The following is a 24,101-nucleotide window of genomic DNA, read 5'->3' as shown; positions in this document are numbered from 1 at the left end:
CGGTTCCCTTTCAACAGCTTCCTTTCAGTCTACTATCTTTTGAATGAAGATAGTAGACTACCAATATTTAAAAAAAAAAAAAGAGTGTCATCACATCCAATAAATTTTAATATCAATTAGTAAAAATATAAAATCATTCATTTTGACATTTAAGTTAAAATAATAAACTCATACTCTTCCAAATTAGACAAGAGATTCTGAGCACAAAAGTATACATTACAGCATACAACACTTTTCCCCTTTGCCTGCCCCTTTCCCCCCCTATAATGCATATACAGGGTGGCATTGCTTGTCCATTTTGTTCTGAATAACCGGATGGAAAGAAGGATGAGGAAGAAAGTGTTGATGGTAGTACGGCAGCTCATTTGTCATAAAGTGGTAGGTGTTTTGCGATGCCTCATATCTGGGAAAGGAGAAGCTGAACTGCACAGCAGGCACCGGGGTAAAAGGCAGCAGTCTCTGGTGCTGTGGAGCAAAGGGGTAGTGGAGACCATCCTGAAACAGGGCTGGTGGGGTCCCCGCAGGGTAGCTGTAGAGCGGGGCGGGAGACACAAGGCTGTGCTGGTGGTCCTGTATCTGCCTCTTCAGCTTCATCCTTCGGTTCTGAAACCAGGTCTTGATCTGAGCAACAAAAAGAACGGGGTGAGGGTGAAGGAGACAAATCAGGAACTTTGCTTAAAAATAATGTGCAGACTATAAACAACTGTATTTTCATCTGCCTTTGCCATTTTGCTCCACTTGAATTGACAGAGTTGGACTGATGCTTTCGCCCTAGTTAACCGAGGACAGAGGATCTGGGGGTGTCCGTGTTCAGCAGTTTAGATTAACCACTCTGAGTCTATAAGACCATATATAAGCTTTGCAAGGTCTACGCAGATTGCTGTACGTAAAGGACAAGCAGTTTACATTATTGAGAAATAAAGGAACTTTGATATCCGCCCGGTAGAAAGTACCCGTAAGTTCCCCGAATGTTATATCGTTAATCCCCGAGGGATCCCACTACCCTTCCCACAGCCCCTGCTAAACCCAGCTAAAGGCCGCCACGTCTGTTCAGCGCAGGGATGCCGAGCCTGGCTGCCCCTGCCCGGCAGCGGCGGGAAGGATCCGCTTCCTCCGGGACCCACCTGCATCTCTGAGAGCTGCAAGGCAGCCGCCAGCTTCCTCCGCTCCGAGGCCCCCAGGTACTTCTGGCGCTGGAAGGTCTTCTCCAGCCGGCAGACCTGCTCCGAAGTGAAGGCGGTCCGCGCCCGCCGCTGCCGCCCGCGGGTCCCTTCCGCCGCCGCGGCGCGCTCCCCGCCGGCGCTCTCGCTCTCGTAGCCCGAGGACTCGTCGGCGCTCAGCCAGCCGCCGTCGGGGGCTGCGAAGAAGGAGGGAAGGGGCGGCGGTAAGGCCTCTTCCCCCGGCTGGGGGGTGCCTCCGCCTCCCCTCGTCCTCTCGGGCCGTTGCACCGACGGGAATCGAGGTCCCGTCTGTCGCCCCCCATCTCCTGCTCCCCCTTTCTCCCTCCCTGTCCCCTCCTACACCCACCTGGCTCCGACGGATACGGGTCGGTGGGCTCCCGGGGACTGGCTCGGTCCTGCTCCGCCGCGCAGGGCTCGTTGTCCGCGGGCTGGCTCGGCCGCTGCCCCTGCCTTCGGGGCTCGGCTCTGACCAGGAGGGGGGTGCTACCGAGAGAGGTGGGGGCGCGGGGAGGGGGTGCGCAGCAGATGTGGGGCCTGACCCCGTGGGGCTTGGTCTCTGCCAAAGGGAGTTCTGCCTGGCTCATGGCGGAGAGGGGCTGGGCGACCGCCGGGCTCGGCCCGCTCTTATATGGGCGCTTCGGTCCCGGGCGGGCTCGTTTGCAAGTGTGAACCCACATCAAAGTGGGAATCGAGCAGAGATAACAGCTGCCAGCGAGGAGGAAAGTTCACACGTATGGCAAATGTCTACAGCCCCTGGCTCCAGCGTGTCTGCGGGGCCGGGGAGACCCCCTTGAAGTGCAAACCTGCCCCTCTCCCCCGCAGGGCAGGGCACGGGCAGGCCCGGCCCCGCAAAGGGGCGTTTAAAGATACCGACGGCGCCGATAACAAGGCGGTTTTACCCACCCTTTTTTCATCCGCGGGGTCCCGCATTACGCAGGTACCCGAAACCAGGAACGAGGGATAACGTGAGGCCGGCGGGCCCCCCAGCCCCGCCGTCGGGCACATAACCCGGGGGAGCTGCGGAGGGCGGCCTCCCTGGGAAAAAGCGGTGGGGGGCCGCTATCGAGAAGTCCCTATCCCCAGGGCTGAGCCCTCACCCCCGGGGACCACGGCCGGGCTGTGGAGTTAGAAGGGCCGCGGACCTTCTCAGCTTGAACTTGGCGCCGTCTGTCTAGCCAGAAAACGCAACCGACCTCCCGAAGAGTTTAGCCATCAAAGCACTAAGTGAGCAGCAAAGCTCGCACCTCATCAACTTCAAACTATCCCCAATCCACACGTCGCTTCCCGAGAAGGACCATGCCCTTGTTATGCAGGGAGGACACCAAGACGCCTCCCCAGCAAAGCTTCGTTGGGGAAAGGGGCATCCCGACGGTTCAGCCGTCTCCGGACCCTTCTTGTGTCCAACTTACACCCGGCTTTTAGCCACTCCAGTGAAAAAGACGGCACCGACCACAACCCCACTGGCAGTAGCGATACTTGGGTAACACACGTTCTAACCCTCGACGCTCCTAAAGACCAGGGGAAGCCATAGCCAGCTCTGTAACTGGGTGAATGCACTGACAGGACACAGTTTCCACTAGGCTCCTCGGGGTTCCCTCTAGGATGCACAACTGAAAGGACTGGGCACCATAAACCTGGGTCTAATGGGGTGGGAGCTGGTTTCTAAGAACAGAGCAATAATATCTGTTCCCACACATAAGAGTAGATTTGAGGGGTTTTTTTGTTTGTTTGTTCATTTGTTTGGGGGGGGTTCTTTTTTTTTTTTTTAGAGAAAGAAAAAAGTCAAACACCCAAACCAAACCGACTCCCCTCAAAACTCCTCAATTAATAATGAAAAATCAGGGGAGAAAAATCATATTTGTGCTACCCATTTTCATTGTTTCAAGCATTACTGTAACTCTATGGCCACCAGAATGGACAGTGCGTTATCGACACCTCCCGTCCCCAAGGGGCACACAGGCTTATCCCAGCCCTGTCCCCAGGGGAGCGATAAAGCCCAGGCACTAGACCAATGCAAACACCTTACCAAGCCCACAGAGGCCAGGAGCTGGATTCCTCCTGGAGCTTTGCTTGCAACACCAGCCCCCAAGGGCAGGGATGGGAGAGGCTGTATTTGCCTTGGCAGAGCCCTGATAGAGAGATCAGCCTGCTTCTTATGGGGTGCTGGGCACAGCCACTAACACAGGTTCCATAGCTGTTGGCACAAGTCTGTCATTTTGGCTGATATGCATAAGCCAGTGCAAATGCTCAGGCAGTTGAACACAGCTGGAGACCACATTCCTTCCATGGGTCGGAAACACATACCTGTGTGTGCTACTGACCAAACCAAAGCCACCATACCAGGGAACATTTAAACCCCATAGCATTTCCTAAACACATTTCAGTCAAACAGGGATAGGCCACTCACTGCTCCCCAAAAGAGCTAAGTGCCTGTATATTAATTTTAGTAATTTCTGGATTTAATAACTATTTCCAAACTATTCCACCTGCGCATGGTCCCTCTTTCTGTAGCAAACACAGCACTGTACTCACTGTCTCCATCTTATTTCAGGGCAGCCATTTTTGAATAGCCCCATGTGCGGACTCGGGCTCCACCATGTATAAATTCATCCACAGTGAGTTGTTCCTTGTAATGCATTGCGTACTATCTGCACAGCCTGACTGCTTGGCCAAAAAGAAGTTTGGAGGTAGTACCTGAAAACCACTGGGATGCAGGAGCTCCTAAGATGAGCACAACCCACCCAGCAAGCAACATGCGCCCCCCAGGGTGGCCTCCCCACCAGTTCTCCAGCAGATGAAACCTATGCCAAGCCAGGCAGCCCTGGGTCTCCTGTGCCCTGCAGCCCCCCTACCCGGGCACAGAGTGACACCCAGGGACTACCATCTAGTGAAGGACACCGCATCCCTACTGCCAAAATTAAATCAGGCACGAGATGACCGTTCAGTGCTGTGCCCAAAAAGACCAGGATTCCCCCCCCTCCCGGATGAACACATCTGCATCTGTGGACCACAAAATCCTGGAACAGATGGGGAAGGGATGAGAGGTGTTATATGGCTGTTGCAGCTCCCATCAGAAAGAGGTGGCAGCTTGAGAAACTTGAAAACTTTGATGACCCTGGGTGGATAGAGGCTCTGGAGCTGCAGTTAAATCCTCCCCTCACCTTGCAGTAATATGGCGCTTAAAGGAGACACTAATTTACTTCTCAATTCTTTTGTATCATTCAATTGATGCATAATCACAATCAAAAAGAAACTAAGGGAATTAATTTATTTTCCTGTAGAATTCTGTATACCCAGAACTTGGGGATGCTGTAGAATCTTGGAAATATGTATTATTATTTTTTTACATGATTAAGATTCTCTTACATGATTAAGAACGTAGTGGACCCATTCTCCAAATCTTATTTCAAAATATTTATTGTTCTGCGTTTACATGTAAGCTTTACAACCATAAGAAACACGCTTGCTTCAAGAAGTTTACTGATAACTTATGTGCACTCGTAACTCAGTATGATACCCTGAAATTTATGTGCAGTGATTAATGCCAGGATGTGAGGATTACAGCTAAGGTCATCAGGACAAGGTGCTCTTTTCATGTGAACTCTTTGAGACTTCTAGGGAAAAATGGCAGATTTATCTCACTGGTACACGATGGGAATATTTCTTTTGGGGGCTTTGTGCACGCACACAGAGTATAAGCCCATGAGAACAGGAAGGACTGTAGCAGCTCTACATGCATGGAGGTATTGTTGGGGGAACAGTTCAGCCCATTATCTAGGCTGCAACGTTTCTTGCACCAGTTACAAGAAGCTCACCCTTTAGAATCATAGAACTGTCTAGGTTGGAAGAGACCCTTGGGATCATCGAGTCCAACCATCTACCCTACTCTACAAAGTTCTCCCCTATACCATATCCCCCAACACCACATCTAAACGTCTCTTAAACACATCCAGGGATGGTGACTCAACCACCTCCCTGGGCAGTCTATTCCAATGCCCGACCACTCTTTCTGTGAAAAATTCTTTCCTAATGTTCAGTCTAAACCTACCCTGTTGGAGCTTGAAGCCATTCCCTCTTGTTCTGTCATTAATTACCTGTGAGAAGAGACCAGCACCAACCTCTCTACAGTGTCCTTTCAAATAGTTGTAGAGAGTGATGAGGTCTCCTCTCAGCCTCCTCCTCCTCAAACCAAACAGTCCCAGCTCCTTCAACGGCTCTTCATATGATTTGTTTGCTAGGCCCTTCACCAGCTTCATTGCCCTCCTCTGCACTCGCTCCAGCACCTCGATATCTCTCTTGTATTGAGGTGCCCAAAACTGGACACAATACTCGAGGCCTCACCAGTGCTGAGTACAGGGGCACAATCACTTCCCTATGTCTGCTGGCCACATTATTTCTAATACAAGCCAGGATGTCGTTGGCTTTCTTGGCCACCTGGGCACACTGCCAGCTCATATTCAGCCACTTGTCAATTAGAACCCCCAGGTCTCTTTCTGCCAGGCAGCTTTCCAGCCACACTTCCCCAAGCCTGTAGCGCTGCATGGGGTTATTGTGGCCCAAGTGCAGAACCTGGCACTTGCCCTTGTTGAAACTCATACCATCGATGCTGGCCCAGTGATCCAATCTAAGTCTCTCATAGATTTACTAGAACCTAAAGTACTTGTACTCCCCAGGAATGCTGTTGGTGTGCCAAGTCCTTCAACACAAGAAAAAAAAATGGCCACAAATTGGAAGACAGAAGAATAATCCTTCTCAATACAAATAACTTCTAGCATAATTGGGCAAATATTCAGGTTCCAAACCGTCCTTCTACTAGCCATGTTTGTAAGAAGTAGTCCATGAAAAAACAGCATACTGAGCAAATTGTCATAGCATTTATGATAGATTAAGAGCTGATGTACTAGGCCACCAGACCTACAACCTACTGTGCTACTGAGTTACTGGCTCCATCATAGGCAGATCTCACGTATCTTTCTGAAAAGCCCAGATATTTCAAAGTCTTCTTGACAAAGCTGGAGAAATGGAGATGATAGGGGATGCTGTGAGAACAACTACAATGCAACCTCAACCCCCGGGGGTAAAAAAACCCAAAACAGCCACCCCCCCACCCCCCAAAAACAAACAAACGAAAAATCCACCCACCCACAAAAAAAAAAAACCACCACAAAAAACCAAACCATATAATTACAAAAAGCAAACCTCCAAACAACAACAACAACAAAAAAACCAAACCAACACAGCAACAACAACAAAAAAACCCCCAAACCAAACCAACACAACAACAAAAAAAACCCAAACCAAAAAAAAACCCACCACAAACTCCAACAACACACCCAAACCCAAAACCCTGCTGCAGATTTTTAGGAGACAGTCTGCGGCAGCCCTTCAGAGGGCTTACTGCTGGGAATGAAGTTAACATTGCTGGAGGTGTAGGCAAGACAAGATATCTGGCCCTTCTCCAGCCGGGGCCACGGAAAACGCAGGACCGTAGCAGGTGGCCGGGCCCGGGCTGCGCTCCCCGCCCCGGGCTGCGGGGGCGGCTCCGGGCCCGCGGCCGCTGCGACAATTGATCGCTGTTTGTACCCTCCGCTGCTCCCCTTTGGAAATGCTAACTAGGTTATTCAGCGTCTGCTTTGATGTCCTGATAGGTGCTATTAGATAGTCAATTAGGCATCATCGAGATGGATTGTTTGGGAATAGATGCTCTTCTGTTTGAAGTACCCGTGAACACTAACAGGGCCATCACCCGGCGGCTCCTTTGCCCGCGGGAACAATGCGGGCTGACACACAATAAATGACAAACGCCACTGACTCAGCCGGCAGCGCTGCGCCCTCCTCCCTCCCGGCTCACACGCCGCAAGCCCAGATACTCCTATTCAGCAACGGTGGGAGCAAACACGCGCTTTGCATTAAGAACAGTTTATCGGGGAAATCTTTCAGTTCTTTGCGCAGCTAACAGACAAAGCGCCCAGATAAGTTAAATACAAGTTAGCTCGAAAGAAAATAGCACTTGAATTCCCATACACGGCCGCCACCACGTTGCCGGAGGACTTGTGACACCTCCACAGTTGTTCAGAATCGCCCAGGCAGAATAACGAAGCACTAAAACATGAATTAAAGCACTTAACCTACCTGAATACCAAAGAGCTGCCGGGATTAGCTCTCTACTAAATACCACTGAAGATAACGCTAAACCGAGGCCTAAAGAGTTTAAGAAACGGCTCTAAAGGAAAAGCAGTAAAGTCTGTATAAGGAACAAGCCGAGACCAAGAGACCTCTCCTCTTTCTTTTCGCCCCCACTTCTGTGGGATTTATCAAGTTAATCGTCATCTAATTGCGTATCAAAGAAAGAGATAATGGGCAGCAATTAGATGTAATGGCCTGCCAGGACGAGATCTCTCCCGATTAGCACACAACGCCGAATAACTTCACCTGGTTTGTAAAGAGGTCCCTGGAGTGGCTCCACCGTGTCTGGGAGCTGCGGGGGGGGGGGGGGGGAAACCCCGACCCTATTCCCAGTCCCCTGTTGGCTGCTCTCGCCAAATTGGGACAGGCGTTAACGAGCACGGGCTGCAGACGGCTCCCTGCCATTACCGCTGTGCTAATTCAATCATGTGTCTCCCCCTCCGCGCACACACTGCAGGGGAGAGAGGCTTTGAAGTTAGTGCTCTGGCAATTTTTTCCCTCCCACCCCCTTTTCCTCCCCGGGGAGCCCAGTTTCCAGGTTACCACAGCCTCTTCCCCGAGAGCCGCCAGGCCGGGGGCTTGAACAGTTTCCCCGCACAGGCATTAAACTGCTCCTCCCCAGCTAATCGACTCGGCTTTTCCATTTGTAGCTGACTTGCAGACAAGGCTTTGTCTTGCCGGAGAGCATTCCGGTACTGATGCCTATTGTGATGCCATTAAAGACACAAAGGGGAGCGCTAGAAACGAAGGGGCTCGGGGGGGGGGGGGGGGGAGGGGGCGGGGGGCAGCCCGGGAGGTTGTCTGCGGGGTTGCTGGCCCTCGGGCTGATGCTGGCCCTGCGGCGTGCAGTGCCGGAGCAGAATCGCTTTGGTCTCCGGCGAGGGACTGCCAGCGCGCAGGGGACCTGCGCTGGCACTAATGCACCTTTATTGCTGCCGGGGGGTAAAACACAGTGGATGAGAAATTCAAACAAGCAGGAGTAAAACATGAAGGGATGTCTGGATTTCTTTCTCCCAGATCAAAAGGAAGACTTGCAACCACGTTTTAGTAACAGAATTGGACCACTTCAGCAAAAATGAAATGATTTCACATACAGTTTTCTAGATCACTGGAATGTGGCAGTTACTTTCTAAAGCCGACTTTTGCAGGCAGAAGAGGTATTATTATGTAGATATTCGGAGGAATCCGCTACCGTTAGGGACTCAGCCAAATGAGCATCATCTCTCGCGTTCATTTGAGCAGTTGTCGGAACCAGGACAGTATTTGCAAGGTAGCGCTGCCGAAACACTGGCAAGGCATTTCGTGTGTTTGTTAAGTATACATGTGGCCCAGGAGTCATTACGTTAAGTGATCATTAGCAGCTTTTCAAACAGAGCCCGGCTTCTCCCTCGCCAGCCGCTCTGCAGCGCGTACCCCCGCAAGCAGGACACCCCGTGAGCCCCCGCTCACCCGCAGGGACCCGCACACACGCACTCCGCAAGCAAAGCCTTCACCTCTGAGATTGCCCCCACGGCCGGCGCCGCTCGGCCCCTCAGCCCTGCTTGTCCCGGAGTGGTCCCCACAACCCCCACGGGCTTAAATCGTGGCAAAATTGTCACACCACGTGTTGTCCCGACAGCCCAAATTGCCTCCGGCTTGCTCTAAACCTTTGGACGGAGGGGGAACTGCTCCCCGCACCTCTGGACTTCAGTGGAGCCGCGCTCGGGTGCGAGCAGGCGCAGCGTCAGCTCCCCCTGTGTTGCCCCCCCATCGTCCGGCCCGGCCCGGCGGCCCCGGGGAAGCCAGTGCCGCAGCGGCGCCGGTTCCCCGTTACCAGCCCCGGGGACGGGAGGGCAGATCCGGGGGAGCACGGGACAGACGCCCCGGCAGGGCTCAGCCAGAGCTGCCCCCGAGAAACAGCTCACCGGGACATTTGGAGCCCCCCATAAAGCGTGCTCCTGCCTCTCCTATTCCTTATCGCCCTTCGTGGTAGTGGTGGGGGTCTCCGCCCAAACCCTGTCCCCACGGGTGGGAGCACTTTGTTCTCCCTCTCTCCTCTCGAGCCCTTTCATCTCTCTCTCATTTCCCCCGGCCCCAGCTGCGGTGATGCCCGTCCCCCCTTCCCTCTCACCCTCCTCCCCTCTCACCCTCCTCCCCGTTTGGTCGGGGTTTGGGGCGCTCCCGCAGCGCTGCGGGCGGCCCCGGGCCCGGCCCGCCCCCTCGGAGGGTTTTGCCCCCCCCCCTCCGGCTCTGGCCTCTAAACAGCGCGAAGGGCTGTCACTGTTCCTTTTGTAGGGGGTGAGCAAAGCGTTTAGAGAAGAGGTGGCGTCTGCCTCTGTGTCCATAAAAGATTATAAGGGGATCACCTCACCCCTCTACCACCATCTCCTTGAAAACGGGATACCCAAACAGTCTCACACTTAAGACCTTTTTTTTTTTCTTCCTTCAGGTAAACTGTATATTTATTGACCTTCACTGTTTTGCTATTTTAAAAATGTCACTGCTTTAGAGCAAAGAAAATATTCACCATTGCAGAGCTCTTTCTGGAAATATCCCAGTTCTCTAATGATATTTGAAAGAATCAGAGAACTGCAGATTTTTTTTTTCTTCGAATCAATATAGCCGTTTAGTAATACCCGACTTTGAGAAATAAGCCTCCCTTCAATGGGAATTTTATCTTGTGTCAACAAATTTCCTTAATACCAAATGCATCGTATTCCTGAAGAGATCTCAGCAAGATTGATAGCACCTGAGCCCTCATTAGTTTTCTGAAACTCTAGCATTAGAACCACATTAACTGTGCAATTGCAAGCAAATACTAATATCTCAAAAGGCTAGAAAAATACAGCATGGATTACAAAATAATTAAAGAGACTTCCAAATGTGACAGCTACTTAGAACATCAAAGGCCATAACCTTCAGCAGCACATAACGTTGCTTTTTACCAGGCACGTATACTCAAGGGGCAGATTGGCCCCTGTATACAAAAGAAAATAGGTGTGTTCAAGGATGACTGACACAGAACCTTCAGACCATTCATTCATTATATGAGCCCAGATTACAAGTGCGCCGGAAGTCTTCTGATAACCCCCGAGATCAACTCTAAAGTGATGGAAATTTTTATTGCTCTTTTCATGTTAGTTGACAATTGACTTTGAAAGATTTATACATCAGTCGGACCATTTCTCAGAGCCCTTTCTCTAGTCTGAAGTCAGACCATTTTGATCTTAAAATTTGCTAGAGCACTATTCAAATAAAAAAAAAAAAAAGGTGCATAGCACGATGGTAACAATTTTACCACCGTTTAGGGGAAACCAGCTTTGGAATGTTGCATTTCTTTTGATAATCACCCTCATACCCCATTAGGTGCATGTGAGATGCCAAGATACCATTCTGTTGATAAGAAGCTTCAAGGTTAGATTCGTTCCAAGATCTGTTTAGTACTAATCTACTGAGGATGCACATGAAAGCGTTAAGATACATTTACATATTTATTTCGAAACTAAATTTTTACATCTTAAAATCATATTCTATATGTTATTTAAGAGCATCCGTGCTGCTACTACAGCAAGCCCAGTATTAAGTATCAGTAACAGCATCCACATATTTGGATAAAAGCGCAGTCCCATCAGAGAAAGCGTCACTTAGGAAGCAGCCGAAGGGATTGGATACCTACTTTAGAGGACAGGGAAATTCACTCTTTTTTGCACTCGCCCTCAGTAAATTGCAGGGGGGCAGAACAGCTCTAGAGAATAAGGGAGGCTATGTTTCCTTTCATGAAGAGGAGCTCTCTTTTAGGGCAGGATAAATAGCTCCACAAGGAGTTCACATGAAAGCTGGAAAAACTTTTGGTTTATTAAAAGATGCCATTTATATTAGTGTTTGCCCCACTGTGTTTCTATTTTACACAGTTGCCTATAAATGCAGGGCTCTGAAGTCCATGATCCGCTCCAGATTGTCCAATCTGTCTCTGTAAAATATTTTGCTCAGTGCTGCATCATAACTCCACCAGGCACTTACAGACAAGGACAGTCCAGATAGCTGTCAGTAGTGCAAATCCTCCTTTGTCATAGTCCATATTAGAGGGTCAGACACCCAGCAAGAAAGCTCTGGGATCCCTGTACCCTACAAAGCAGGGTGCCGCCCAAAAGCCCACAGGCTGTGCTCTGCAGGCGCTGCTGAGGTCCAGGCTGGGTGCTGGCAGCGCCGTCAAGGTGAAGCCCCCAGAGGCAGTCCCTTGCCGGGCCAGAGGTGGTGGCCGGGCCACGTATGTGAGCGGCAAGGGCACAACGCCGCTCTGAGGTCCGTAAGGGAGAGGGGGGCTGCAGAAAGGCTCCGTCCTCAGCTCCTGCAGCTGCCGCTTGAGCTTCATCCGGCGGTTCTGAAACCAGGTCTTGATCTGGGGGAAAGGGGAGGCGGGAGGAAGGAGAGATGAGGTTACCCAGCCTATGCCGTGCCCCATGCCCAAGTCATTGCCCACGCCGTGGCCTGTGACCCCCCTCCCATGCCATTGCCCGCCCCCCCCCTCGCTCACCTGCACCTCCGAGAGCCCCATCCTGCCCGCCAGCCGGCGTCGCTCGGCGGCCCCCAGGTACTGCTGCCGCTGGAAGGAGCTCTCCAGGGTGCTGAGCTGCTCGGCGCTGAAGGCCGTGCGCAGCCGCCGCCCGCCCCTGCCGCCGGGCTCCTCGGGGCCCGGGCACTCGGGACCACCCTCCGGCGGGGGTTGCTCCGCTCCCCACGGCCGCTCGCCTGCTCCTGGGGACAGGGGAGAGGGAGAAAGGGGTCAGCCAGGCCTGGGAAACGCGGGGGTGCCCTACCGCCTCCCTGGCCTTCAGGCGGCCACCGCACGGTCCTTAGTCCGCCCCTGTGGGTGGCACAGGTCCCGTCCGTCCTCCCCGTCCCAGCGCGGGAGCACCGGGATGCCCCGACGGCCGCGGAGACCGCGGTTACCTGCAGCGGGGGGGGTCGCCAAGAGCTCCCTGCTCCTGCCGCCTGTCTCGGCCCGCGGGCCGGCGGACTGCTCCGTACCCCGTTCGCTCAAGCCGGGGCTGGAGCCGGGCCGGTGGCCCAGGGCCGCCGAGGATGATGGGTGCGGGGAGCCCTCGGTGGGGCTCTTGAGGGCCTGGCTGCTCTGGGATAACCACTCCACAGAGAAAGGGGCCTTGGTCATCTTGCCTTTGTTTCGGTGATGCTAGGAAGGAGGGTGTCGGGGAGCACGGCTCCTCCTTTATACCGCAAGTCCCAGAGGAAAACGTTGTTTGTGTAAATACACATCAAAGGGCCAGATAAGTATCATCTAATTGCCATCAGTCCTCCCCCCCCAACAAAAGATACCGTTCACACATTGCCACAGTTCGAGGAGGCTCGGCTCCGCCGTGTCTGCCCCTGGAGGAGTTCGCTCCGCCGTCAGTGATTTACAGCTCTTGTTACATCCTATGCCCATGCAAATGGCATTTATAGAGCTGAGCGGCCTCAAACGGCGCTGGGGAATGCACCCCCGGGGCAGCGCACAAGGACCAGCATCCCCAGACGCGGGTGGGAGAGGGGACGCTGCTGCTCCCGATCCCCCTTCCCCTAGAGTTGGCTCTTTCATTCCTTTTCAAGCAGAAGAGCCACTGTCTGAAGGGATCTTCTCAAGCCTGCTCCTCTCTGGGCTGAGCACTGTGTTCCCGAGACAGCCTGAAGCACGCAAGTGGATAAAATTACTCATTGCATTCTCCTGGGACTGCAGCACCAGGTTATAAGCACCAAGCACGGTGTGATGGGTTTGGAGGAGAAGGCTGTGAAACAGAGAAGGGTAAAGGTCAAGGCTGTTCGGTTGTACCAATCGGCTGGCTCCTGGCTGCTTAGACAAAGTATCTTTTCTGGACTAAAGAATCCGAAAAAGACAATTGCCTTAGAATTAATATTCTGCTGAGATTTTTGCTGAAGTTACAGAATTCGTGCCATATCTTCCCTCCAGATCTCTTGCAACTGTGCAGGTCACGCAGGTTTCTCTGCTTACTCTCCTTGCCTTTCCTCTTATTACCTTATGCATGTCTTTCATTAGTGTTCCAATCCCATCTTTGGGTTTTGTGTGCAGCAGGAACATTTGGCTGCTGCAGTAATGCATATTGACTAATAGCATATTGACTAAAGGTTCCTAGTGTTCTATGGGCAGTTTTTCACTGGAGGATAACTATGAATTCCTTCCCTTTTCCACCCCACTCCCCACCCCATGCAAGAACAGAGTAGGACTACGGCACCACTGATAACTCCTATCACGCTCCTGCTTGGCATCAGTCTGCTTCCAGAAATCAAGACTGTATGTCTGATTTGTCTGTCCTCGTTCCTGTTTTCTGCTTTACACTCACCCTCTACCACCTGCACACGAGCCCCACTGTCCATTTACTCTGTGACTTGGGCTGTTATTCTGCCACTCCTGCCAGATTTCTCAGCATCCACTGTCTTCTGTGACCACAGCTAATGTAACCATGCCTCTGTCTATTTCTTAGGCTGTCAGTGAGGTAGAGGCTTGAAGACTGAACTCCTCCTACTTAATTATTTAGCTTATGTATAAATCTTTCAATGTATTCCATTTTAATCTTATAAAGATATATCTTTTTCTTTATATTAATACAGTAAAATGTTTTACTCAAACCTCTTAATCTAGCTTTTCCTAAAACCCACATTTCAGCTCCAGTCCACTCAAAATATGGGTGCTATATCCATCCCTCTATCTCAAAATCCTACCGTTTTCTGCTTAAAAGCAAATAGTTTCATTGAACGATGTTCAAGTTTGACTTGTGAGCCCTTCTAAGCTGTCTCTCCTTACTTGCTCATTTTCATGCCGTAGTCTGAGGCCTCCTCTGCTCTACCAGTGATGCCACTGTGAAGAGTTTGATTGTCTCTGACCAACAAAAATACAAATGCTATTGTCACTTTTATTTAAAGGTGGCTAATAACTGGTCTAGAACCTGTGGGTGCTACCACAACCAGACGTGACTGTAGTCCTCCTGGAGCCCTTTGTTTCTGGTTTGTGTAGGTAGTGATTGACTACGGCCTGAACTACAGCAATAGCCAGTGCCCATTAAACAAGCTCCCTGGAGGAAATCAAGGGAACTACTGTTAAAATGTCTGAACAAGCTTCCTGGAGGAAACTAAGGGAACTGGTGTAAAAATGTCTGAACAAAAGTTGAAGTATAAATGCCTCCTGTACATCTGTTATATACCCAAAGAAGCCTACAAACATCTCTAGCATGGACAAAGCCCCACCGGACATATATAGTTGTGTTTTTTTCACTGTATGACAGTGCTTGATATCTAATTACTTAAAACCTCATCCATTTATCCTTCCCAAGTGCTTTCTGATTAACAATGGAATGTTTAGAAAGTTTATTTGACCAAAATGTACAAGATACTGCTTTTAAATTTCCTCTGTTTTATAAAAAAAATCCAACCCACCCCCCTTTCCCTGCCCCAACCTGAATATTCCAAGCACAGGTTCTTAACTATTCTTTTCGTTAGGTAAACGTGAAGACTGACCCCACCACAAACCCGAGGAAATATTTTAAAATACCAGAGCTTCTGGGCATTAGCCAATTCTGGTGCCAACATTCTTCCTAGAGCAGACCAAGCAGGCAGGAGATGGGAAGGAGACATACAGGAATCTGCTCTGTTAACTGTTACTAAATGACCAGTCCTTTGAATTCGCTGTATTTAACATGTGGCCTGGAAGCAGCCTTCCCAGTCAGTACTGGGAATACTAGTGCCATTGCTTGCCTGGAGAATCCTGCCAACCTCCCCTGCAGTCAGGCAAAATGCCTTTCTTGAGGACTAAATTGTCATGAACATCAGAAAAAAGGAAGCGCAATTTTCCTGCAAGGTTCCTTCTCAATTTAAATCTCTCTGATTACTTTAACTGCACTCTGCATTGCAGATGGGACAAGATCCCATCCCAAGGAGATAAATATGTCCCTTGTGCCCAGAATTATTTCCATTCCTAGTGTCTCCATAATATTAGAGATACATATGAATATAAATAATATATGCTACTTACATACTTAGATATAACATATATACTTATATATCTATATACAAATATTTTTTAGTATAAAACCAGTATAAAACCGTCTATCTGTATGACATGATTTTTCCCAGCTTTATTTTATGTCAATGAATAAACGTACTTTGCAAGCTGTTCAATAGGACAAAAAGAATACATGACATATGATGGTGTGCTAAAAAATAGAAAATCTCTGTTTTTAGCATCCACTGATACATCTGTCACACAGTTTCTTTACAGATTTTAAGACATTTTCACCATCTGAGCTGCAAATTACATCTTTATACACTGCTGGTTTATTAATTGCATTTTATTGAGGCAAATGTCACAGCCAAAAGCTGGTGTCAAATGTTGAGCTCTCTGAGACACAAATTGATCACGTTGTGACAAGGTTAAACCAAACCTCATTTCCACTAAGCATAAAATGTGTAAGTATCCTGGATAGATGGCAGATGACTTCTGGATGTAATGACTGCTACAATATTTAACAGCTGCTAGTTTAATTTTATCTAAAATTCTTAAGCCGCCTTCTTTCTGTTTCTATGCATTATTCATTTGGTGTTTGTTTGAAAACCTCCTGCTAAACTGTGATTCCGAAATAGCATGGTTAAAATCAAGTGATGTTGCCAATGGGATGAAAACCTGCTTTTGCGAAAGTCCTTCAGAATTTGTCAGAGAGTAGAGCAGGGACAGATAGGACCATTCCCTCTGCTGCTACAAGGAGGTCGAGACAAAGAGCTCAGACATGCCTACATGATTGCCACCAGCAGAAGTCTTAAGACCCATTTACTGAAGGTAATGACAATAACTTATGCAGATGTTTGTACAATACGTAGTATGTTTCTTTGGGGAGTCAGCACTTTTCCCATGAAAATAAGGACCATCAGCTTCCTGAGGACCAGAGGATTCTGAGGATCATAATGCCAAACTCCAGCCCAGGCCAGGCCATTCTGTGGGAGGTGATGTAGAAGGGAACATTTTAGCATCCAGGGGTATTAAAAGGAGTTGTTTTGTCACTTGACACTGATCCTGATATTTCTTGTGGGCAGCAGCTGCATTCAAAGAGGCCAAAAGTGGCTTTATAGATGCCTGGCTGGGACAAGTGGGATAGGATCAAGATAATGGTGCTTATGCAAGGCAGATCTGCAGACGACACGGGTCTTTGGCTGAGGAGGTTCTGCAAAACTGGCTAGTCCTGCTTGGATGCCTACCAGGCAGTTGAGAAACAGATATATTTTGGGACAACAGCCCAGCCTTTGAGAATTAATTGCTGCTCCACTTCTTCCAGCCCAAAGGCCAGCTCTGCCCTAGTAAGGCAGCGCCAGGCCCTGCAGAGGGGCAGGACCGTGCTCTGAGATATCCCCTCACTACTGAAGCTTCGAAGGAACTGAAGAGAGAGAAACAGAGGGCTGCCAGGTACCTCGGGTTACCCACGGGTACTGGAGAAAACTGCCACCATTTCGCATTGCTAGAGTGTGAGTACAGTGTAGGGACACAAGAGCAAAGGAGGGGACTGGCATTTTTTAACAGCAGGTGACCCTTTCTCGTAACAGTGGAGAGTCCTGTGAGAGTAGAGTAGAGGGGTCCTTGGGAGTAGCTAGGTGGTGGTGCAATTCAAATAGTAAAAAAGGCAGCTTATGACACGCAGAGGGATGCGTTCATCTGTGGGCATGTGGATTTCCTGTGAAGGTCTGCCCAGCGAAGCAGGGGCTACTGGCATCTGCTACACAATTTATATGGTCTTTGTCCTGGCATGTTTATCCAACCATTGTAATTTCGGAGAAATCACTCTTTAGGACTTAAAAGCATTACAAATGGCCTCTAACCAATCTCTTTATTATCAATTATTATAATCTTTCCTCTTTGACAGAATAAGAGCTACTTTTCCATGAGGAATAAAAAGACCATATGTGCAGAAATACCAGGAGGGCCTGGAATAAACAGAGTGACAATGCATAGATGAATATTAAATGGCTCATCATGCTTGGAATCGATCTAAATCAAGACAGCACTCAAAATACCAAGAGCTCCCATGGCTCCTTACCATAAGGCTGTTACCAGCAGCTAAGCAGAACTGGTGAAATGTTTTAAAAAGATCTATATTCTGCAGTGAGATGCTCTAAACACTAAGAAAGAAAACATTTGTGTGTTATGTTTTTAACAGTTCCTTACCCAAATTTAAGCTTATTAAAAAAGAAGTCAAAGTTGATATGAATCAGGAACACATTTAAAACACGTACCGCTGTTAGAGAAGCAAGGTTCACCAGCAGATGCTTTTTTTTAAAAAAAATATTTTTAAATTTTTATTAGACAAACTATTATAGTTGGAAAACCAGACAAGTTTCAGGCATGTAAATCCTTCTTCAGCGCTCATTGCTGTCACACTGTCACTGAGAGAGATCTCTATGAACACTGCTCAAAGTCTGTAGTTGGTTTAATTCTGTCTAGATTAGCAATTAGACTTTTTAAACTATTAGTTGAAAGGAAGCAGCATAAAAAGGGGCTTTAGAAATGGTTTTATTTTCCAAAGTATATAGGGACTAGTTTTTTAGGTGCACAAATACGCTTTAGGATCTGGATTGTGTTAAAAATATGAATTTTCTTGGGATATGAAGTGCACTTACAGAGAATAATGAGCATATGCAAATTCACATAAATCCCACTGGTTTTAGTAATTGTTCAGATCATTTGGACTAACAATCTGATCAAGACCACAAAATGTTACACTTAGACACCCTGAAATCTTTTAAAAATCTAACAGAGAGGCTTGCTTCACATTTTAGATCAAAGACTTTTCCTTTGTCAGTCTTTCCTGAAGGATAAATATTTTCGTGGTGGCTACTTCTAAAGTTATGTTTAACAATCTATTAAATATAAACCTAATAATGCATTAAATGAAAATGTTCTGGTATTTTTACTTTTTGTTTCCCACAAATACCTTCTAAAGAAATTTAGCTATACTATTATTAAAGCATTTATCATTCTTGAAAGTAACTTTTCACTTTCAGCTATGAAAGAATGAATCAATTTTTTCCTTGATTTTAGAGTTAGCATTTGAGCATGATGAGTCAGCAGGAGAATGAGCTATCACAGTTGGCAGCCCTGGGTCATCTGTCACTGTCTCTGCCCATCCTGGTCTACACCATACAATGCTGCTTTGAAATGCATTGGTCCCAGCAGTAAAAGTATTTTACTGACTCTTCACTTCCTTAACTTACACCTAATATAAATAAGACCTCTGTACTCATCCTAAACCAGTCTGTTCAAATTAAATGGAAATAAATGTTACCTTTTCTTTTTCCTGACTTCAAAGCTCTTCTCCATTTCAAGTTCCTAGTTATTTCTTCCCCTCTTCTGTATTCCTCACTACACAGTGGTTCTTCCTATTTTCTTTCTTCCAGTCACTTCCACCAAGTATCCTCCAAATGTTACTAGCTGAGGAAAAGAATAACATTGGCAGGATGCAGAATTGTAGCAGCAGAGCACAAATGACTGTCCATCTGCCTTCATTGCATCCCAAAACAGGGAGCACAGACAGATCCTGACATCCCCTCTCAGTTTACCGAGAAAGGAAAAACTGGGCTATAGTGGGTGAGGACAGGAATGCAGTTAGGCAAGATGCTTAACTCTGCCCCTGTACTGTATAATTCAATATCTATATTTCACAGCATTCTTCCTTTGACAGGTTTTACACAAATAAGTGCATTACACGTTGACAGAAGGTAATTAAGATTTAAAATTACGAAGTTGTGTGTGCATGCATTTCTCTGAAAGATTAAAGGGAGCAGCTGAATGTAAACACACGTTGGTTTTAAAAATGCAATATAAAAAAATCTCTGCCATTTCGCGTTTGCCTGTCTGTAACGGGCAGATTTCAGGCAGGTATCTGGAGGGCCCGTGGTTTTTCACGATACCTTTGCTCACAGTGCAGCATGTACCTCTTGAAAGGCTCTGAGGGTCTCTTGTGCCATCTCCTGGTTATATTAAGAATTCACAGCCACGAAACTGCTACACGGAGGAAGGGGAAAAGTTGCAGAAGTTTAGCTGAGGCAGCGACAGAATCATAGAGTACCATTTAGGTTGAAAAAGACCTTTAAGATCATCGAGCCCAATCGCAAACCTAACACTGCCAAGTCCACCACTAAACCATGTCTCTAAGTGCCACATCTACACGTCTTTTAAATACCTCCAGGGATGGTGACTCTAGTTCTTGGCAGCAAAGATGACTGGCAAGATTTGCTTTCCACCCTCCCCCAGCACACGGGTGTCCATGACAGGCTTTTATCCCTCTGCTGCTTTTAGAAAGAAGTCACTTTTCCACTGCATTAGCATGTGTATATAATGGAAATTCAGTATTCCTCTATAACATCTTATACATAAGTTCTAGTAACACTTTGGCAACACCTACTCTTTTGCTAGGTATCAGCGGAAAAATGTAAGTAAAACCTTGAAAATTAAAGCGTTTGGAATACAATGACATTAATAACCAAATTAATAGCATTCCCTGATTGCAGGTAAATATTTGAATTTGTGTCCAATCTGCTTTATTGAGAACACAGAGGGACTGGAGATCACTACCGAGTCCCCCTGCCTTCCCAGGGACAGGACCCTGGGCACTTACACAGTTTTATCTGATCAGTTCTTACAAATTTACAGGAAAGGCGATCCTACAAGTGTATGACTAACCTATTCAGTGCTCCACATGAAGCTTTCAAATGTAAAAACTGAAACAGAATCACCCTCGTTTCAAAATGAATACTGCCCGACTGAAGCTTCACAGAGCATGGAGAGAACTCACCCTTTTCACAGCAACATTTCACACACACAGTCCTGCTCAACCTAATCTTGTCTACATAAGCCCAGTTCTTTCAGTTTGTCCCTGTTTATGTTTTCAAACATATTTTTATTATGGTCATCTATTCTCTTTCATTTTGCCTGTATATGTCTTAAGTGCAGAGCCTAAATGGTAAAGTATTCCTGCTGATGCTTCCCTAGTGCCAATCAGAGCAAAATAATTACCTTCTGTCACATACGGCTCTCTTATAGTATGCTTCAGGTCTTTCCCCTGTCCCCTTTTTTGCCTTTTTGAAAATGGTACACATGGATTCATGTTCAGTTTGTGATCCATTATGGTTCCCAGAGATTTTTTTTCTGAAGTTCTGCAGTTTTTAATTTTATATTTTTCCTTCAGAAATGTAAGACTTAGAGCTTAAATTTAAACTGTCATGGTGATTATTGTGAGTTCTAATCTTGTATGTTGTGTAAGTGTGCTTTCCATCCCACCCTGTATTTCATTAGTAAAAATCACAAACACAACGGGATCCAGACCCCACCCGTCATAATATGGTGTAGGGCGTGAGAAGACTTTGTTATGGTAACCCAGGATAGTTCGCCTCCCTCAGAGTCCCAAGCACACCTTATCTTATTGTTACTCTAACCTGGAACAGTTCGCTTCTTCCCACCCGATTATGTAGAGTCCCAAGTACATCTTATCTTGTTGTTCCGGTAACCTGGAATAGTTCTCTTGTTCCCATCCGAGTATGTAGAGTCCCAAGCACATCTTATCTTGTTGTTACGGTAAGGCAGGATACTTTGCCCCCCCATACCCCTGCACAGGCGCCAAGGTGAAGGCCAGCTGCAGATCCTGGAATTCGGACAACAGCACCTGAATGACAGCAGTTTGCTAATGAGTAAAACAGGACACTGCATGTGTATGACATGTTAATCAGTGCAGGTTTTATTACTCACCCCTGCCATGCTTGCCTTTGAGCTTCCCTCCCGAGCAGGAGGCTGCACTGGGTCCCCGTTTGATTGGTGTCAGTGCTGCAGGATTCCCACCGGGGTAACGCTATGTTTTTGATAGAGCCAAAAAGCTTTCACTTACTGAGTGTCATGCCTTGCCCTGAGGGAGCTGCACCTGCTTTTCATTTGTAACATAGGGGTAGTCCTACCTCATCCCACTCAATTTGTCTTCACAATTTAACAAACACTGGTAATTACCCTTTGAAATGATGCATTAACTAGTTTTGTATCTACCTTACAGGGCCATCATCTGGATCTTAGCAACCTAACATATAATCAGGTCAGGTGGATCTGTTGTCAAGGGCTTTATTGACTTTAACATACAACATCCTGTTTTGGTTTTATTTACTGGGATAGTTACCCTGACAAAGGAGACCATTATGTTATTTTAAAATTACTTTATGGGCAAATGCATGTTAGCCTTTTAAGTTAGTCTCTATGCTTGCAGATTTTCAGACAGCTTTTTCAGTAACTTTCCTGTTATCAAAGTTCGTCTGACTGATTCCCCGAGTCAACCCCTTTACCTTGCCTTTCAAACTCATTCCTGGGCAATTGCCCACTTTTAGTAAGTAATATTTTCTGGTTCTCTGGGAAGTCACTAATTCTTCGTCAATCAAAAATATAAGCATTATATAATAAGCATTATATAATATTATTATATTATATAAAAGATTCTTTCAGTTTTGCTCATTATTATAGAACAGATTTAATCAGAATTTAATGTTCTAATACATCTAAATAGCTTGATAGTCTCCCATTCTGACCTGCGCTCCTGTTTCCTGGTTAAATTTGATCATGATATGCATTGTTTAGAGGGTAGGGAGTGAAACAGCAAGCACTTCAGGTTTTTACACTATCTGATATTTATTCACCCCTCCTGGTAAGCAGGGAACTCTTATTGTATAACAGAAAATTGTTTAAGAATCCATTTTTTGCCTTTCCCCTGCTGTCAATAGCATTTTTTCTGTCCAGTTTTGTTCCTAACCTGCTGTGCTGTTCTTTTATATTTATTCCTACCAATGCAGCCTTCTTGTTTCTACTTTTTTCAGTTTGTTTTTTTTTTTTTTTTTTCTCCAGGTCATTGACGAGCCCCTAATGCAGCCACACTGCTCTATCAGTTTTTTTTCCTTTGCATGAGAATAGACTGCTGTTATAGTTAAAATATGGCCTGTTTTAGAAACCTCTTTTTAGAAACTCTCAGCTCATCTGAACTTCTCCTTGCCTTACAATTCCTTCCCTAGGACCTTATGTACCAATTCCTTAAGTTCATTGAAGTTGGCTTTTTTGAAGCCCACTGTTGTTGTTCTGCTTCTTTCATCCCCTTCTGTCCTTCGAATCATGAACTCGGTTGTCTCACGGTAATTTTCATCTTGATTGCTTTCCACCTTCAGATTTTCAACTAGTTTCACTCTATTAATCACAATAAAATCTTAAATAGTAGCCCGTTTGTACAAATGAAGCCTCTACAGTCTCTTTCTGGCTGATGATCAGTTACAGACACCATACCATGGCAGCTAGCCCTTTTATAACTTAAACACAGAAAAAATTACTTAGGCCTGTCTTTAGATTCTAAACCAACTATATACATTTTTGACATACATTTTAGTATTCTTTCCCCTTGTCTTTCCTTCCTTCCATGTGCTTGTTCCATCCAATACTTTGCAAGAGCATTTTGTGTACTACAGGTCCAGGCTTCCCCCGTTATTCCCCATGCTCCCAGCGCTACCTTACAAACCCAAAGCGATGTCTGAACCGTCCCCATGCCAGGCTCAGACCAGAGCAGATCCTGGCTGTCATCAGGATAAGCAGATGGTATGGGTAGAGATGTGAAGGACAGTGTACTGCAGTATGTTCACTGGTCTGGACAAAAAAAAAAAAAAAAAAAAAAAAAAGAGGGACTATTTGTGACATTTCAAAATACACCTTCCTTGCAATTTTAGATGCAGCCTAAGATATTCAGTAATTTGTCAGCTATCTCACCTTATGTGTTTAGCGACCTATTGCAGTTCCCCACATCTTTCTCTAGGTTTCAGCCTTTTGGTCAATTATCTTGTATTGAAATAAACTAATTTGGGGGATTTTGTATTTCCAGCAATGGTCTTTAACAGATTTATCTGATCTTTGTCCCGCAGTTTACCTTCACGGAGAAAGGTTTCTTTGCTAATGACTGTGGATCTATATACTCATCTCAGGAGCCATCTGTTCTTTTTTGGCCTTTTATCTTCAAGCTCTTTGCCCTTTTACTTCCTTGCATTAAGAAACAGAGAATTAGGAGATACCTTGAGAGGATATCAAGACACTGCTTCCCCAGCATAAGTGGCTTTATTCTTTATCCTCCCTTTTCCACAAAAAAACCAGTCATCCTAGTCTACATTTGTGCAGCTGATTATCCTGGAACTTTGCATATATCTGTATAACATACCTTATTTTATTGTGTGTCATTTTTCCAAGTTGTAAAGGTAATTTTAAATTTTAATTTTCTTCTTTGACATGCCTGCAGAACCCCACACAAACCAGAACATGTTAATGAAGGCATGAAGTAATACCAAATGCAGGCAGACTGCTTCAGAGCCTTACTGGCCACAACCTTGGGTTTTTGTAACAAGCCACTGTCAGCCACTCTGTGGTTATCCAAACAAAGATGCATCTGCCATTTCACAGTTGTTTTTTTTTTCCTAGACCTGTTCCACTAGCTTTTTTGAAAAAAAAAAAAAAAAAAAAAAAAAAAAAAAATTGAGTATCTGTTACTTAAGTGAATGATTTACTATGGCTACTGTTTATGAGCTTTACAAGATATGATCACAAATAAGCATCTATTTTAATTCTGAGTATGATGTTTGGGCTCACCCATGTCCAGTCAAGATTTCCAAATTATGCGTCTCCGATAATGGCAACTCAAATCGTTTCAT

At 46.7% G+C, this 24,101-nt stretch overlaps 2 protein-coding genes across 2 annotated transcripts; both read right to left on the bottom strand.

Moving 5' to 3' along the window:
- Nucleotides 1-261: 261 nt before the first annotated feature.
- Nucleotides 262-1,765, bottom strand: LOC309674403 (homeobox protein vent1-like; the record flags this gene model as incomplete). The annotated part of the gene is made up of 3 exons (XM_082486428.1): nt 262-621; nt 1,125-1,357; nt 1,528-1,765. The coding sequence occupies 3 exons, from the start codon at nt 1,763-1,765 to the stop codon at nt 262-264; spliced, it is 831 nt and encodes a 276-aa protein (XP_082342554.1).
- Nucleotides 1,766-11,433: 9,668 nt separating this feature from the next.
- Nucleotides 11,434-24,101, bottom strand: LOC309674402 (uncharacterized protein; the record flags this gene model as incomplete). Its single annotated transcript, XM_082486427.1, is given in 6 exon segments — nt 11,434-11,745; nt 11,881-12,126; nt 12,128-12,170; nt 12,297-12,571; nt 22,446-22,602; nt 24,040-24,101. Coding segments are annotated over 6 exon segments (1,095 nt in total).

This window comes from Vanellus vanellus (genome assembly GCF_965231255.1).
Source record: "Vanellus vanellus genome assembly, chromosome: 7".
Taxonomy (NCBI): Eukaryota; Metazoa; Chordata; class Aves; order Charadriiformes; family Charadriidae; genus Vanellus; species Vanellus vanellus.
This window is presented reverse-complemented; position numbering and strand designations above follow the sequence as displayed.